Raw genomic sequence first — 16,163 nt, forward strand, 5'->3', positions numbered from 1 at the left:
CCAGTGCCTAATGAGCTTACGCCTTCATGGGTGCTCACGAATTAATGAAGAAACTGAAAAAACCAATAAAAAGCAAGATAAGATTAGGCCCACCCTCTAATTTTTCTTCTTACTTTTTAAAAGTGAGACACATTTTTCATTGAGACAGAGTCATCACTGCACAAAAAGATAAGAACTACTTACACCCAGCAAGGCCACAGACACCATTTAATCATATATAAGGACAGGATGTTGTCATACTTACCTGCAATATGAGCAATAGCAGGCTCATATATTTACTGAGACTCTGACAAGAGGCTTCAGGGTACTAAAGTTGTTCTGTTACAACGCTTGGATTTATTTGGATTACTCCAAATAAAAGGTATTCAAAAGTGTTAAAACTTCAGGTATAACTAAACCAAACTTACTAAAATTAACACTGTTTTCTCCAATATAACCAGTTGTGTCTATGAGATAGAATAATTGCTATGTCTTTTGGTCAAGAACTAACTCAGAAGAAATATCATGTAATTATTTAATCATGAAATCTTTATATAGTATTGCTCACTCAATAACATTTTGGGGTAAAACTCTTCCCAGCTATATGACAACTAGGCATGCACGTACATGTACACATAAGTTAAAGAACCCAGGTTAATATTAGCTTTATTTTATTTATTCATTTAATTTTTTTTTTTTTGAAACAGAGTCTCACTCTGTCGCCCAGGCTGGAGTGCAGTGGCGTGATCTTGGCTCACTGCAATCTCTGCCTCCCAGATTCAAGCACTTCTCCTGCCTCAGCCTCCCAAGTAGTTGGGATTATAGGCATGTGCCACCATGCCCAGCACATTTTTTGTATTTTTAGTAGACAGGGTTTCACCATGTTGGCCAGGCTGGCCTCAAACTCCCAACCTCAGGTGATTTGCCTGCCTTGGCCTCCCAAAATGTTAGGGTTACAGGCGTCAGCCACCACACCTGGCCAATATTATCTTTATTATACTGAAAGGCTTTATACTCTTCTCATATTTTGAGATAAATAAACCTAAGTATGAGTCATATCTTACAATAATACTTACATGATTTAGCTTTTTCAAAATTTCTATTTCTGTTTCAACATTGAGAGCTGGGTCCTTTGATAAATAGAATAACAGAGTTTATTCATAATATATTTTTAAAAACATTTACAGTTAAATTTAGTTGACTCAAGGCTGCCTGAGTTCCAAACCCAACTCTATTCATACAAAGAAATCAAAGCCCAGAGGTCAATGACTTAAATACTTCACCTAAAATAACTCTGTAAAATGCTTGGCAAATAGTAAGCATTCAATAAATGGCCAGGCCCTGTGCCAAGCTCTTTATTTACAGAGATCATGTCTCATAAGCCTCAGAATCCCCATCTTACAGATGGGGCAACCAAGGCTCAGAAAACAGAAGCCCCCTGCCCTAATCTCCACAGTCAGAAACAAGTATCTTTCCACTGTGTTCATTTTTAATTAGTAAACCCTACTTATTAGCTATGGAACTATTTACATTCATTAAAATGATAAAAGAAACATGAACAAGAAAGTGTTCAATTAAGCTGCATAAAGAAAATGTCAAGTCAAATTTCTGCTAATAGAGCAGATACAGGTTCCAACTTCAATAGCAGGCTCATATATTTACTGAGACTCTGACAAGAGGCTTCAGGGTACTAAAGTTGTTCTGTTACAATTCCAAAAGGATGAATCAAGTAACTCAACTTCCTGGGCTACACCCTCCACAAGCAAAAAGGAGATAGAATTACACATTTATGTAAAATGAACTTCAGCTAAGAAACCCAGATGTTTAATTTTAAGAGCCTGCCTCTTCCTGTAAGCTGCTAAACTCATTACCAAGTCAGGGTATACTCTGATAACAGAATGGTCACAAAGGGTCCAATCTGATTCAAATAATGAAATCAAAACATAAAATTTTACTTCCAGTTTTTAACAATCTAGTTGGTATTTTCTTCTCCCCTAAATGGGAAACAAATCTTAGAATCATAGGGAAAAAGATCTATAACAAAGTGAACACAAAAAGGAAATTCCTCTTGCCATGTGAGAATGGCATTGTCTAGGGGGAAAAAAATTGATCTTTAAAGAATGTGAAAGTATAATAGCCAGAAACAGCTGGCCACAAGGGAAAATGTGATTAGAGGCTGTGTTTTACGTTACTTTTTTGAGTCACATGTGGAAAGACCAATGCATTTGGCCATCTCTCCCACACAGTAAATGTGGATTAAAAAAAAGTAGTAAAATAAATGGCTGCTATAAAGGAAGGCTATTTCAATGATTTAATTAAAAATTTAAAAATCTATGGCTAATCCACAAACCAAGGATACTCACTGCCATATTACCCAGAACAGCAAAGAATAAGAAATTGTCTAAATGATCAGCCAAAGAAATGGTTAAATTACAATAAAGTTGATGACATGAAAACTCAGTCATCAAAAAGGATGTATTAGGCAAAAGTCTATGCCATAATGCATTTGTAGAAAAGCAAAATACAAAACTGTATATACAAGATGATTTCAACCATCTAAAAACACGATTTCATCTGAACAAAACCTAGAAGGAAAAGGAAAACTGAAAACAGCTGTGGGGTTACAGTGGGGATTATGGCTGAATTTTTTTCTCTAATTTCCTGTCATTTATTGTAAAAACAATCTTGTAACAACTTTGAACTTGGAAGAAGAAGAAAAAAAAAAACTTCCCGCTATGCTCATTATTGTGTACAATTAAATACTTTTGGAACCAAATTATCTATAAGTAAAAGTTTCTAGATTAATCAAAGATGCCCCCAAATTTTCCGTGTTCTTTGATACTCACAAATTCATCCATCTAAGCAGGCGGTTATTCCTGAGTTTGAAAATCATCAAGCTAAGATTATTTTGGGAAGTTATGAAGACGTGTTAATAAAAGGTGAGCAGCCTTTTGTTGGTACTTACTGTCTCTCTTGCTGAACCAATAGCAAACTTCCTTTTGCTGATGATCTTTATGGCTACTTTCTTACATGTTTTCCTCTCAAAAGCCAGCTTTACCTCTCCACAGGCACCACTAGAGGGAAAAACAAAGACAGTGATTGTCTGAATGTTTTTAATTATGAGACCTACCACTCCTGGGTCCGCTTAGAGTATTAGAATTTACAGACATTCCATATAACAACCTTTCCATTGTCCCTGTTTGCAGAGGACACAGTGAAACTTCACCAATGTAAAATGTCAAGGGCTTAACAGCCAAAAACACTAAGTCAGCTCCAAATTCCATTTCTGAGCTAAGTGATACAAACATGTGTCTTACTGCAGCCCTGGGTTGTGAAATTCCCAGAAAGATACTAAGAGAAAAATGAGAGAGAAACTACTTATCCCAGAGGTCACAAAAACATTAACTAGAAACAGCCCTCCCTGGTCATGAGTTTCCCAAACAAATAACAGTAAACAGAATCTGCAAATGAATAACTTTAATGGATATATTTCTTTCTTTCTTATTCTGCGTCTTAAAAGGAAGTGCATAAGCAGTTGACAGCATGAGTTGCACCCTAAATCAAATCTGATTACCTAAGAAACCAAAAGTATTACACAATTAGCCTACTTGCAGCAACCTCTCACAGAGATTTGCAGTTAATTGGGATACTACTCATGGAAGAGGAATGCTCTCCAAGCCATTACCCAGAACACAGTTAATCCTGAGTAGGATCTGTCCTCCAAAGCTTGGGTCAGCCCAAGATAATGGCTACTAGGGCATCAATTATCCATTATGAAGTAGACTACTATAACTATTGTGGGTTTTGAAGGGGCAAGTTGAGGGTTTACCAAGACATCTTTTTTATTGTGTTAAATATACATAACACAAAATGTATCACTGTAATCATTTTAAAGTATACTATTCAGTGGCATTAAGTACACTGCCAATGTTCTACAACCATCAGCATCTAATTCCAGAACTTTCTCATTAGCTCAAATGGAAACCCTGTACCTGTAAGCAATTAAGCAGTCACTCCTTACTCTACCCTGTCCCCAGCCCTCAGCCCCCAGCCCCCAGCCCCTGGCAACCACTAATCTGCTTTCTCTATGTATTGATTTGCCTATTCTGAATATTTCATATCGATGAAATCATACAATATGTAGCCTTTCGTGTCTGGATTATTTCACTTAGCGTAATGCCATAACATTTGTGGTACGTCATTCCTTTTTACAGCTGAATAATATTCCATTATATAGAAGTATCATATTTTGTTTATCTATTCACTTTCTGATGGACATTATTTGGTTTGTTTCTACCTTTTCTAAGTGGTTTATTCAATATGACAACAAAAGCTTAAGCAACAAAAGAACAAAAATAGATAAACTAGACTTCTTCATTGTGACTAAAGCTGCTATGAACGTTCATGTACAAGTTTTGTCTGAACACTTGTTTGCTTTTTTTTTTTTTTGAAGTATAGGCTCGATCTGTTACCCAGGCTGGAGTGCAGTGGCATGATCTCAGCTTACTACAACCTCCGCCTCCTGGCTTCAAGCAATTCTTGTGCCTCAGCCTCCTGAGTAGCTGGGATTACAGGTGTGTGCCACCTCGCCCAACTAATTTTTGTATTTTTAGTAGAGACAGGGTTTCACCATGTTGAGCAGGATGGTCTCGAACTCCTGACCTCAAGCGATCCACCCACCACACTCTCCCAAAGTGCTGGGATTACAGGCGTGAGCCACCATACCCGGCCTGAACACTTGTTTTTTAAATTGGGAAATTTATAAACCTAGAAGGAAAATTTCTGGGTCACATGATAATTCTATGTTTACCTTTTTCTGTTATTGTTTGTGGTTGTTATTTATGCCTCATAGAGCTCGGATATTTACCTTTTAAAGAAATCACCAGACTATTTCCCACAGCGGCTACACCATTTTACATTCCCATCAGCAGTGCACGGGGGTTCCAATTTCACCACATCCTCACCAACAGTTACTATTTTTTGTTTCTTTATTATGGTCCCTCGTAGGTAGCTGTGAAGTAGTATCTCATTGTGGTTTTGATTTGTATTTCCCTAATACTAATGATATTCAGCATCTTTTGATGTGCTTTTTGACCATTGTATGTCTTCTTGAGAGAAATGTCTATTCAAGCCCTTTGCCCATTTTTTTTGTTCTGTTTTTAGAGACAGGATCTCACTCTGTCACCCAGGCTGGAGTGCAGTGCCTTTGCCCATTTTTAAATGGCAGGTTGTTTGTTTTTTTATTGTAGAATTCTAAGATGTCTTTATCTATTGTGGACATAAGCCCTTATCAGATATAGGACTTGTAAATATTTTATCATTCTGTTGGTTGTGTTTTCACTCTCTTGATAGGTATCTTTTGAGACACAAAAGTTTTTAATTTTGTTTAAGTCTAATTTATCTATTTTTTCTTTTGTTGCTGTGCTTTTGTGTCTTAAGAAACCACTGCCAAATACAAGGTCATGAAGAGTTGTTCCTACGTTTTCTTCCCAGAGTTGTAAAGTTTTACCTCTTTTTTTTTTTTTTTTTGAGACGGAGTCTTGCTCTGTTGCCCGGGCTGGAGTGCAGTGGCCGGATCTCAGCTCACTGCAAGCTTCGCCTCCCGGGTTTATGCCATTCTCCTGCCTCAGCCTCCAGAGTAGCTGGGACTACAGGCACCAGCCACCTCACCCGGCTAGTTTTTTGTATTTTTAATAGAGACGGGGTTTCACCATGTTAGCCAGGATGGTCTCAATATCCTGACCTCGTGATCCGCCTGTCTCGGCCTCCCAAAGTGCTGGGATTACAGGCTTGAGCCACCACACCCGGCCAAGTTTTACCTCTTATATTTCATTCTTGGTTCCACTTTGAATTAATTCTTATGTATGGTATGAGGTAAGGGTCCACGCAACTGTTCTTTTTTAAATCAGCTCAAAACACTTTCCAATTTCCCTTCTCCTGGAAACAGTCACTCTTTGCCAGGGAATTCCTCCCTGAGTTCATGCAGCTCTAGCTGGGGGTCTACTGTGGCACAATCCCTACTCCTAGAAACACAGGATAGCTACATAACCAAAACTGAGCTGGAACAGTGAGCCGTGATCATGCCAACGCACTCCAGCCTGAGAAACAGAGCAACACCCTGTCATTCATTCACACATACAGCCAGAGTTGCCCTTGAAATCAAATGCTGACATTGGGAGAGAGAGTTCTCTCTGCTGTAGTTTCTAGACAAAGAAAATATCAATCTGCACCTCCTGGTAGCCATTTTTCCTGCCACATAGAACAATTCTATAGGAAGGCAACAAATAGCTGAATCAAGAGATGGAGCTAGAGCCCTGGTGACACTGTGAGAGCTCTCAGATGCAGTCAACCAGAACATCAGAACTCAAAGACCATGAATTAAAAGCCTAATAACCTCCTAGATCCAGCCATGCCTGAAGTAAGGATTTGCCTGTTTTTTTTTTGTTTTTTTGTTTTTCCTTTTTTTGAGACAGAGTCTTGCTCTGTCACCCAGACTGGAGTGCAGTGATGCCATCTCGGCTCACTGCAACCTCTGCCTCCCAGGTTCAAGCGATTCTCCTGCCTAAACCTCCCAAGTAGCTGTAACTATAGGCATATGCCACCATACCCAGTTACTTTTTATATTTTTAGTAGAGACGGCGTTTTACCGTGTCAGCCAGGCTGGTCTCAAACTCCTAACCTCAAGTGATCTGCCTGCCTCGGCCTCCCAAAGTACTAGGATTACAGGCGTGAGCCACTGCGCCCAGCCTGGCTCTCTATTTCCCAGTTACAAAAGCCAGTAAATTTTTTATCTTACCTGACTCATTTGAGTTGAGTTTCTGTCATTTGCTACAAGTTAGAGAATTCATATTAAATCCTCCCTTAGGAAAACATTGAGTTCCATACATTTCTTCTTTTTCTTTTCCCCCTTCTGAGATATGGTCTCACTCTATCACCAGACTGGAATAGTGGCATGATCACGGCTCACTGCAGCCTCCACCTCCTGGGCTCAAGTAATCTTCCCACTTCCACCTTCCAAGTAGCTGGGACTACAGGTGCAACCCACCACGCTCAGCTAACTTTTTCTGTTTTTTTCTAGAGACAGGATTTCACCCCGCTGCCCAGGCTGGTCTCGAACTCCTAGACTCAAGCCTGCCTCAGCTTCCCAAAGTGTTGGGGTTTACAGGCATGCGCCACCATACCTAGCCTCATACTTTTTTTTTTTGAGACATTGTCACTCTGTTGTCAAGGGTGGAGTACAGTGACGTGATCTCGGCTCACTACAACCTCCCCCTCCTGGGTTCAAGCAATTCTCCTGCCTCAGCCTCCCGAGTAGCTGGGATTACAGGCATGCTCCACCACACCTGGCTAATTTTTGTATTTTTAGTGGAGACGGGGTTTCACCCTCTTGGCCAGGCTGGTCTCGAACCCCTGACCTCAGGTGATCCACCCGCCTCGGCCTCCCAAAGTGCTGGGATTACAGGTGTGAGCCACCATGCCCATTGGCCAGACCAACCTGGCCAAGAGGGTGAAACCCCGTCTCCACTAAAAATACAAAAATTAGCCAGGCGTGGTGGTGGGCGCTTGTAATCCCAGCTACTCGGGAGGCTGTGGCAGAGAATTGCTTGAACCCGCGAGGCAGAGGTTGCAGTCAGCCGAGATCTCGCCACTGTACTCCAGCCTGGGCGACAGAGCGAGACTCAGTCTCGGTAAAAAAAAAAAAAAAAAAAAGAAGAAAGAAAAGAAAAGAAAAGAAAAGAAAAGAAAGGGTTTGACAGTGAGATTTCAAGTAACCAGTGCAAATATGGAAACACAATCAGTTACTGAATTCAGTATCAGTAAACTAAAATTTCTCCCATATAATAAAGAGGATACTGTGCTTGACTATGTTGCAGGAATATGGAGGATTATTTCCTTTTATGTACTTTTTACTTCTGTGTTTCCAAAAATATCAGTAGACCTTTGTGAGAAGGGAAGGGGGTTGAAGAGCATTTTGTAATGTGGTAACAGTATCCTGATACTTTCCTAAAGAAATGGTTCTCAAAGTATGACTGGATCTTCCCAAGAGAACCCCAAGGCCTTGCAGGGCATCCATAAAGCCACAACTATGTTCAGAATAATACTAAGACATTATTTGTGTTTTCCATTCTCATTAGCTCATACATATGGAGTTTTCCAGAGGCTACGTGGCATGTGACAACATAACAGACTGAATGAGGAAGCAAATATCAGAATCTAGCCATCTTCTAACTAAGCCAGATGTCAAAAAAATTTGGAAAAATGTCGAACAGTTCCTCTCTTCTCACTAATCATTTTAATAATTATTTTTCATACAAAATATTACTCAGGCCAGGCACAGTGGCTCACGCCTGTAATCCCAGCACTTTGGGGGGCCGACGCAGGCAGATCATGAGATCAGGAGATCGAGACCATCCTGGCTAACACAGTAAAACCCCATCTCTACTAAAAATACAAAAAATGGGGCCGGGCACGGTGGCTCAAGCCTGTAATCCTAGCACTTTGGGAGGCCGAGACGGGCGGATCACGAGGTCAGGAGATCGAGACCATCCTGGCTAACACGGTGAAACCCCGTCTCTAGTAAAAAATACAAAAAACTAGCCGGGTGAGGTGGCGGGCGCCTGTAGTCCCAGCTACTCGGGAGACTGAGGCAGGAGAATGGCGTAAACCCGGGAGGCGGAGCTTGCAGTGAGCTGAGATCCGGCCACTGCACTCCAGCCTGGGCGACAGAGCGAGACTCCATCTCCAAAAAAAAAAAAAAAATACAAAAAATTAGCTGGGCATGGTGGCACAGGCCTGTAGTCCCAGCTACTTGGGTGGCTGAGGCAGAAGAATCGCTTGAACCTGGAAAGCGGAGGTTGCAGTGAGCCGAGATCGTGCCACCGGACTCTAGCCTGGGTGACAGAGTGAGACTCCGTCTCAAGAAGAAAAAAATAAATGTTACCCATCTTAACATGTAGTAAGTTTACTTAATGAATTAATATAAAAATGTCTTGGCCAAACACAGTGGTTCATACCTATAATCCCAACACTTTGAGAGGCTGAGGCAGGAACATAACTTGAGCCCAGGAGTTCGAGACAAGCCTAGGCAACATAGCAAGACTCATCTCTACAATAAAAAAAATAAAAATTAGGGCCAGGCGTGGTGGCTTACGCCTGTGATCCCACCACTCTGGGAGGCTGAGGTAGGCAGATCACCTGAGGTCAGGAGTTCAAGACCAGCCAAGCCAACATGGTGAAACCCCGTTTCTACTAAAAATACAAAAAAATTAGCTGGATGTGGTGGTGGGCACCTGTAATCCCAGCTACCTGGGAGGCTGAGGCAGGAGAATCACTTGAACCCAGGAGGCGGAGGTTGCAGTGAGCTGAGACCACGCCATTGCACTCCAACCTGGGCAACAAGAACAAAACTCCATCTCAAAAAACAAAAAGTAAAAATTAGCTGAGTGTGGTGGCACATCCCTGTAGTCCCAACTACTCGGGAAGCTGAGGTGGGAGGATTGCTTGAACCTGAGAGATCAAGGCTGCCATGAGCTGTGGTAACACTACTGCACTCCAGGAGGCCGAGGTAGGCAGATCACTAAGTCAGGAGTTCGAGACCAGCCTGGCCAATATGGTGAAACCCCGTCTCAGGCCACAGTGAGCTCTGATCATGCCACTACACTCCAGCCTGGGTAACAGAGCAACACCCTATCCCACAAAGAAATAAAATAAAAATAAATTTAAAATAATTATCACTAATAAAATTCATGAGGCAAAAGAGTTAATTTCAATTAATAATTATCAAACACATCAAAAATACACCTATTATGATGTATGAAAAATGCTCAACATCTCTAGCCATCAAGGAAATGCAAATTAAAACCACAATGACATATCACCTGAAGCCTGTTAGAATGGCTATTATCAAAAAGATGAATAATAACAAGTATTGGAGAGGATGTGAAGAAAAGAGAACCTTGGTACGCTATTGGTGGGAATGTAAAGTAGTACAGCCATTTCAGAAACTAGTATAAAAGTTCCTCAAAAAGCTAAAATTATAATTACCATATGATCTAGCAATCCCACTTCTGGATATATATACAAAAAAAAATTAAATCAGTATGTTGAAGAGATATCTGCACTCCTATGTTCAATTCAGCAATATTCACAATAGCCAAGATAGGGAAGCGACCTAAGTGTCCATCAATGAATGAATGGACAAAGTAAATGTTGTGTATATATACACAGTGAAATACTATACACATGGCCAGGCGCAGTGGCTCATGCCTGTAATCCTAGCACTTTGGGAAGCCGAGGCGGGTGGGTTGCTTGAGCTCAGGAATTCAAGACCAGCCTGGGCAACATGGCAAGACCCCATCTCTACGCAAAATACAAAAATTAGCCAGGCATGGTGGTGCGAGCCTATAGTCCCGGCTACTTGGGAGGCTAAGGTGGGAGGATCAGTTGAGCCCGGGAAGTGGAGGTTGCAGTAAGCCAAGACTGTACCACTGCACTCCAGCCTGGGCAACAGAGCAAGACTCTGTGTGTGTCTCTCTCTCTCTCTCTCTCTCTCTCACACACACACACACACACACACACACACACACACAACACACACACACAAACACACACACACAAAGGAAATAAAAAAAGAAATACTTGGCTGGGCATGGTGGCTCATGCCACTAATCTCAGCACTTTGGGAGGCTAAGGCAGGAGAATGACTTGAGCCCAGGAGTTCAAGACCAGAGCTGGCAACACAGCGCAACTCCAACTCTAAAAAAAAAAAAACACACATTAGCTGTGCATGGTGCTGCATGCCTGATTCCCTTGATCTGGGAGATCAAGGCCACAGTGAGCTCTGATCGTGCCACTACACTCTAGCCTGGGTAACAGAGCAACACTCTGTCTCACAAAGAAATAAAATAAAAATAAATTCAAGGCCGGGCGCGGTGGCTCAAGCCTGTAATCCCAGCACTTTGGGAGGCCGAGACGGGCGGATCACGAGGTCAGGAGATCGAGACCATCCTGGCTAACACTGTGAAACCCCGTCTCTACTAAAAAATACAAAAAACTAGCCGGGCGAGGTGGCGGGCGTCTGTAGTCCCAGCTACTCGGGAGGGTGAGGCAGGAGAATGGCGTGAACCCGGGAGGCGGAGCTTGCAGTGAGCTGAGATCCGGCCACTGCACTCCAGCCCCGGCGACAGAGCAAGACTCCGTCTCAAAAAAAAAAAATAAAAATAAAAATAAAAATAAATTCAAATGACTGTGTGAAATAACTCACAAAAACAAAAAATAATACACAAATAGATACCATACAAATGTTATCAATACATAATGAGTGTTATAAAATCAGAAATGAGAAACTACCAATCACAAATGTATAGGGAAAACATTAAGTGCAGTTATATAAGAAAATAATTTACCTTCCAAGAGTTTTTGACATGATGTATTCATCTCTTAATGCCTTAGGATAAACTGACTGATCATCTACAGTCAGATCAAAAAATACAAAAACTAAGGAAAAAAAGAGTAGAAATGGGTTTCATTAATTTATTTACAAGAGGAGATAACTGATTCTAAAACTTATTAGTCATATGGAATATTAAAATTGTTTTTAACTACATTTAACATGTAACATTAAGGAAATTAGTTCAGTAGGCTAATACATATTATAAAGCCCTTGAGAAATAAATGATAGTCAAATTTTATGCTTCAATGGAACTATAAGCAACACTCTAAAACTAGTGCAAAAAATCCATAACGCAACATTATTTACATTCCTTGACCTCAGAATATTTAATCAATTACACTTATATAAAATGCCCATGCAGATTTACAACAGGTCCAGAATCAAAAAGCAATCAATCAGTCTGAGTCTAGAAAAAATGGTCTAGGCAAGTAAATATCCCAATGAAAATCAAGCCATAAGTATCACCATACTGGCCATATTTTTGAAAATCAGTTGAGAGAGTAGATTTTAAGTATTTTCTCTATAAAAAAAAAAAAAAAAAAAGATGGCGGAGCATGGTGGCTCACACCTGTAATCGCAGCACTTTGGGAAGCCGAGGCAGGCGGATCACAAGGTCAGGAGCTCGAGATCATCCTGGCTAACATGGTGAAACCCCGTCTCTACTAAAAATACAAAAAAAAAAAAATTAGCCGGGCATAGTGGTGGGCGCCTGTAGTCCCAGCTACTCGGGAGGCTGAGGCAGGAGAATGGCGTGAACCCGGGAGGCAGAGCTTGCAGTGAGCTGAGATCGCACCACTGCACTCCAGCCTGGGCGACAGAGCGAGACTCCGTCTCAAAAAAAAAAAAAAAAGAAAGATATGTAAGTGAGGTAATGCATGCTAGGTAGCTCAAGTTAGCCATTCTACAATATATACATATTTCAAAACATGTTGCACATGATAAACATCTATGTATTTTTGAGACACCTTCTCACTCTGTTGCCCAGGCTACAGTGCAGTGGTGCAATCATGACTCACTGTAGCTTCGACCTCCTCCCACCTCAGACTCCCAAGTAGTTGGGACTATAGGAACATACCAGCATGCCCAGCTAATTTTTTTGTTTAGTAGAGATGGGGTCTCACTATGTTGCCCAAGCTGGTCTTGAATTCCTGGGCTCAAGCAACCTTCCTGTGTTGGCCTCCCAAAGTGCTGAGATTACAGGCATGAGCTACCATGCCAACCTATAATTTTTATTTATCTATTAAATAAATGTTTAAAGGTTTATTTAATTTTTTAAAAAGAGGAAGAAAAGTGCCCTTTGGGCAGACCAATGAGAAAAAGGTGGTACACAGCTTGTCAAGTAGAGGACAGACCAAATTTCAGCACCCAGTTGCCTCCTCCCCTACACACTCATAAACAGCAAAACCCAAAGCAGCTGCCCTGACTATAACTATCACAGAGAAAACAAAATAGTCAGAAATGGGGAAAACTAAGTTAATCATAAAATGTACTTCAGGACGCCCAATATAGACATAGTTCCAAGATACCAGACTGAAGATTGACTGCATGAAAATCCCTTAGGCATGACTTTATTTCATTTGGTTAGACGGGGTCTCACCATGTTGCCCGGGCTGGAGGGCAGTGGCTATTCACAGGCACAATCATAGCTCACTGTAGCCTTAAAATCCTGGGCTCAAGGGATCCTCTAGCCTCACCTTTCTGAGTAGCAGGGACTACAGGCTCATGCCACAGCCCCTAGAGGCATGATTTTTTAAATCCCTACCAGAATCTGGAGAAGAGCGCTTGTAGGAACCTTTATTTTCAAAATGTCTTGCACATACATAGACACCCTCCAAGTCATTCGACTCTCAGGTAAGTTTGGGAAGCTCTATGGTTTCTTTAACTAAAGAAAAACAGTATTCCTCTTGTCTAATCACCTTGAGCTACTTTTAACTCTATGGTTGTTTTTGTCAGGTACCCTTTGTAGATATTACCCTGAAAAAAAATTGTTCATTTCAGATTTTATTTCCATAGTTTTAGAAATGGATGCTTTGCTGGGCGCAGTGGCTCACGCCTGTAATCCCAGCACTTTGGGAGGCTGAGGTGGGCAGATCACAAGGTCAGGAGATTGAGACTATCCTGGCTAACATGGTGAAACCCCATCTCTACTAAAAATACAAAAAATTAGCCAGGCATGGTGGCAGGCGCCTGTAGTCCCAGCTACTCGGGAGGCTGAGGCAGGAGAATGGCGTGAACCCAGGAGGCAGAGCTTGCAGTGATCCAAGACCACGCCACTGCACTCCAGCCTGGGCGACAGAGCGAGACTCCGTCTCAAATAAAAAAAAGAACTGGATGCTTATAAAATGCTACCTGATGATGCTAATAAACATCTCCACTTACACAGGATAACCATGTAGTATTTACAAAGATAGATGCTCTAAAGCGAGCCTCTTACAGAAGCACCCACATCCTAATGCCTGGCATATAAAAGGAACTCAATAAATGTATACAGAAAGAAAGGAATGGGGCTAGACATGGTGGCTCACACCTGTAATCTCAGCACTTTGGGAGGCCAAAGCAGGCAGATTGCTTGAGCTCAGGAGTCTAAGACCAGTCTGGCCAACATAGTGAAACCCCATCTCTACCAAAAATACAAAAAATTAGCCAGGCGTGATGGCATGTGTCTGTGGTCACAGCTACTCAGGAGGCTGAGGTGGGAGGATCACCTGAGCCTGAGAGGCAGAGGTTGCAGTGCCACTGAACTCCAGCCTGGGTGACAGAGTGAGACCATGTCTCGAAAAAGAAAGAAAGAAAAAAATGAATGGAAAAAATGAAGAAAGGAAAGAATGAGGTGAAGAGGAAGGAAAAATGAATTAATGGCCTGAAACAACAATTCATAGATATCTAAGACTGATGTGGTATAAACTGAATCAATCAATGAACTATAATTTATTTTAATCACCATGATAATTCAATTAACAGTATATGGGCCAAGCAGGGCCTCACGCCTGTAATCCCAGCAATTTGGGAGGCTGACACAGGCAGATCACGAGGTCAGGAGTTCGAGACCAGCATGGCCAACATAGGGAAACCCCATCTCTACCAAAAATACAAAAAAAATTAGCTGGGCGTGGTGGTGAGTGCCTGTAATCCCAGCTACTTGGGAGTCTGAGGCAAGGAGAATCGCTTGAAACTGGGAGGCGGAGGCTGCGGTGAACCAAGATTGCGCCACTGCACTCCAGCCCAGGTGACAGTGCAAGACTCCGTATTAAAAATAAAAAAAAAATTAAAAAAAAAACAACAACACAGTATATGGCATTACATAAAACCAATTAAACCTTAAAACCTTAAAAATCTGTCTGGATGGAACTTTTTCAAAATTTAACAATGCAACTAGGACGGCAAAGTTGAATCTTGAATGCTAACTTACTCATCTTTTTTTCTGAGACAGAGTTTCACTCTTGTTGCCCAGGCTGGAGTGCAATGGCGTGATCTCGGCTCACCACAACCTCCACCTCCTGGGTTCAAGCGATTCTCCTTCCTCAGCCTCCTGAGTAGCTGGGATTACAGGCATGCGCCACCATGCCCGGCGTATTTTGTATTTTTAGTAGAGACAGGGTTTCTCCATGTGGGTCAGGCTGGTCTCGAACTCCTGACCTCAGGTGATCCATCCACCTCAGCCTCCCAAAGTGCTGGGATTACAGGTGTGAGCCACTGCGCCTGGCAACTCCCTCATCTTTACTCACTTAAACCATACTCTGTAAGGACAGGACAAATTTTCCTCCTATGAGGGAGTGGGAAAAATAAAAATCCAGTAACCATAAGATAATAATATTACCTTTATTTCTGCTTAGTGAAAGTGCAATTTCAGAATTGTTATTCAAAGGACGGCGTTTTCCTTTCCCTACAAGCTCTGTATTTACAAAGGTTCCATTGCCACTGTGATCTTCTATGTATGCAATGTAAGAGTTTTTAGGACCCACTTCCTAAAACAGAGAACATTTTATTTCAAACTTTGAACAGCAGAGATTTATAGTGGGAAAATACCTAAAAACAATGACTAGATTACCAGCCCTCCTAGATACATGGGTATTTGTCACCTACCCTGAAAATCCGAAAGTGTTTCTTGCTATATGTCCGGTATTTATCTGTTCTTTTTAGCAGTGGTTCATCAAAGCAATATTCACAGCTTTTGTCCCTCCCAAACCAGTAGTTGTCATTCACACATTCTGTAATACAAAAGCATGCAGCAGACGGCTGTTGAATTTCATGTATCAAACGTTTAAAAATTGCTCATAAATGCTAATTGTAGGAAAACAGCCTAAGAAGGCAATCAGAATTATCAGTCTGCTTATCAAGATTTTATAAGATTAAAAATCAGGAAAGAAAAAACAACATTTACAACGAGTTTAACAAATGGCAGTTTATCTATAATCACATGGCCAGGCACAGTGGCTTACACCTGTAATCTCAGCCCTTTGGGAGACTAAGGCAGGAGGATCATTTGACCCCAGGAGCTCATGACCAGCCTAGGCAACATAGGGGGCACCCATCTCTACCAAGAATTTAAAAATTAGTCTGGGCAACACGGTGAAACCCTATCTCTACAAAAAATAAAAAATCAGTAGGGTATGGTGGTCTCAGCAACTCAGGAGGCTGAGGTGGGAGGATCGCTTGAGCCCAGGAGGTCAAGGCTGCAGTGAGCTGAGATTGCGCCACTGCACACTAGCCTGGGCGAGAGTGAGACGCTGTT

At 41.6% G+C, this 16,163-nt stretch overlaps 1 protein-coding gene across 5 annotated transcripts in view; it reads right to left on the reverse strand.

Moving 5' to 3' along the window:
* CHEK2 (checkpoint kinase 2) overlaps positions 1–16,163 on the reverse strand; it is a 52,049-nt gene that overhangs the window by 22,807 nt on the left and 13,079 nt on the right. For all 5 annotated transcript variants that reach the window (XM_033233100.1, XM_033233101.1, XM_033233098.1 and 2 more), the window contains 5 exons: positions 15,515–15,639; positions 15,249–15,396; positions 11,385–11,475; positions 2,945–3,053; positions 1,056–1,109 (listed from right to left, as the gene is read on the reverse strand). In XM_033233100.1, the coding sequence (XP_033088991.1) occupies positions 1,056–1,109; positions 2,945–3,053; positions 11,385–11,475; positions 15,249–15,396; positions 15,515–15,639 (527 nt within the window). The remainder of the gene's footprint in view (positions 1–1,055; positions 1,110–2,944; positions 3,054–11,384; positions 11,476–15,248; positions 15,397–15,514; positions 15,640–16,163) is intronic.

The sequence above is a fragment of the Trachypithecus francoisi genome, unplaced genomic scaffold, assembly GCF_009764315.1.
Source record: "Trachypithecus francoisi isolate TF-2019V2 unplaced genomic scaffold, Tfra_2.0 Lachesis_group14, whole genome shotgun sequence".
Classification (NCBI taxonomy): domain Eukaryota; kingdom Metazoa; phylum Chordata; class Mammalia; order Primates; family Cercopithecidae; genus Trachypithecus; species Trachypithecus francoisi.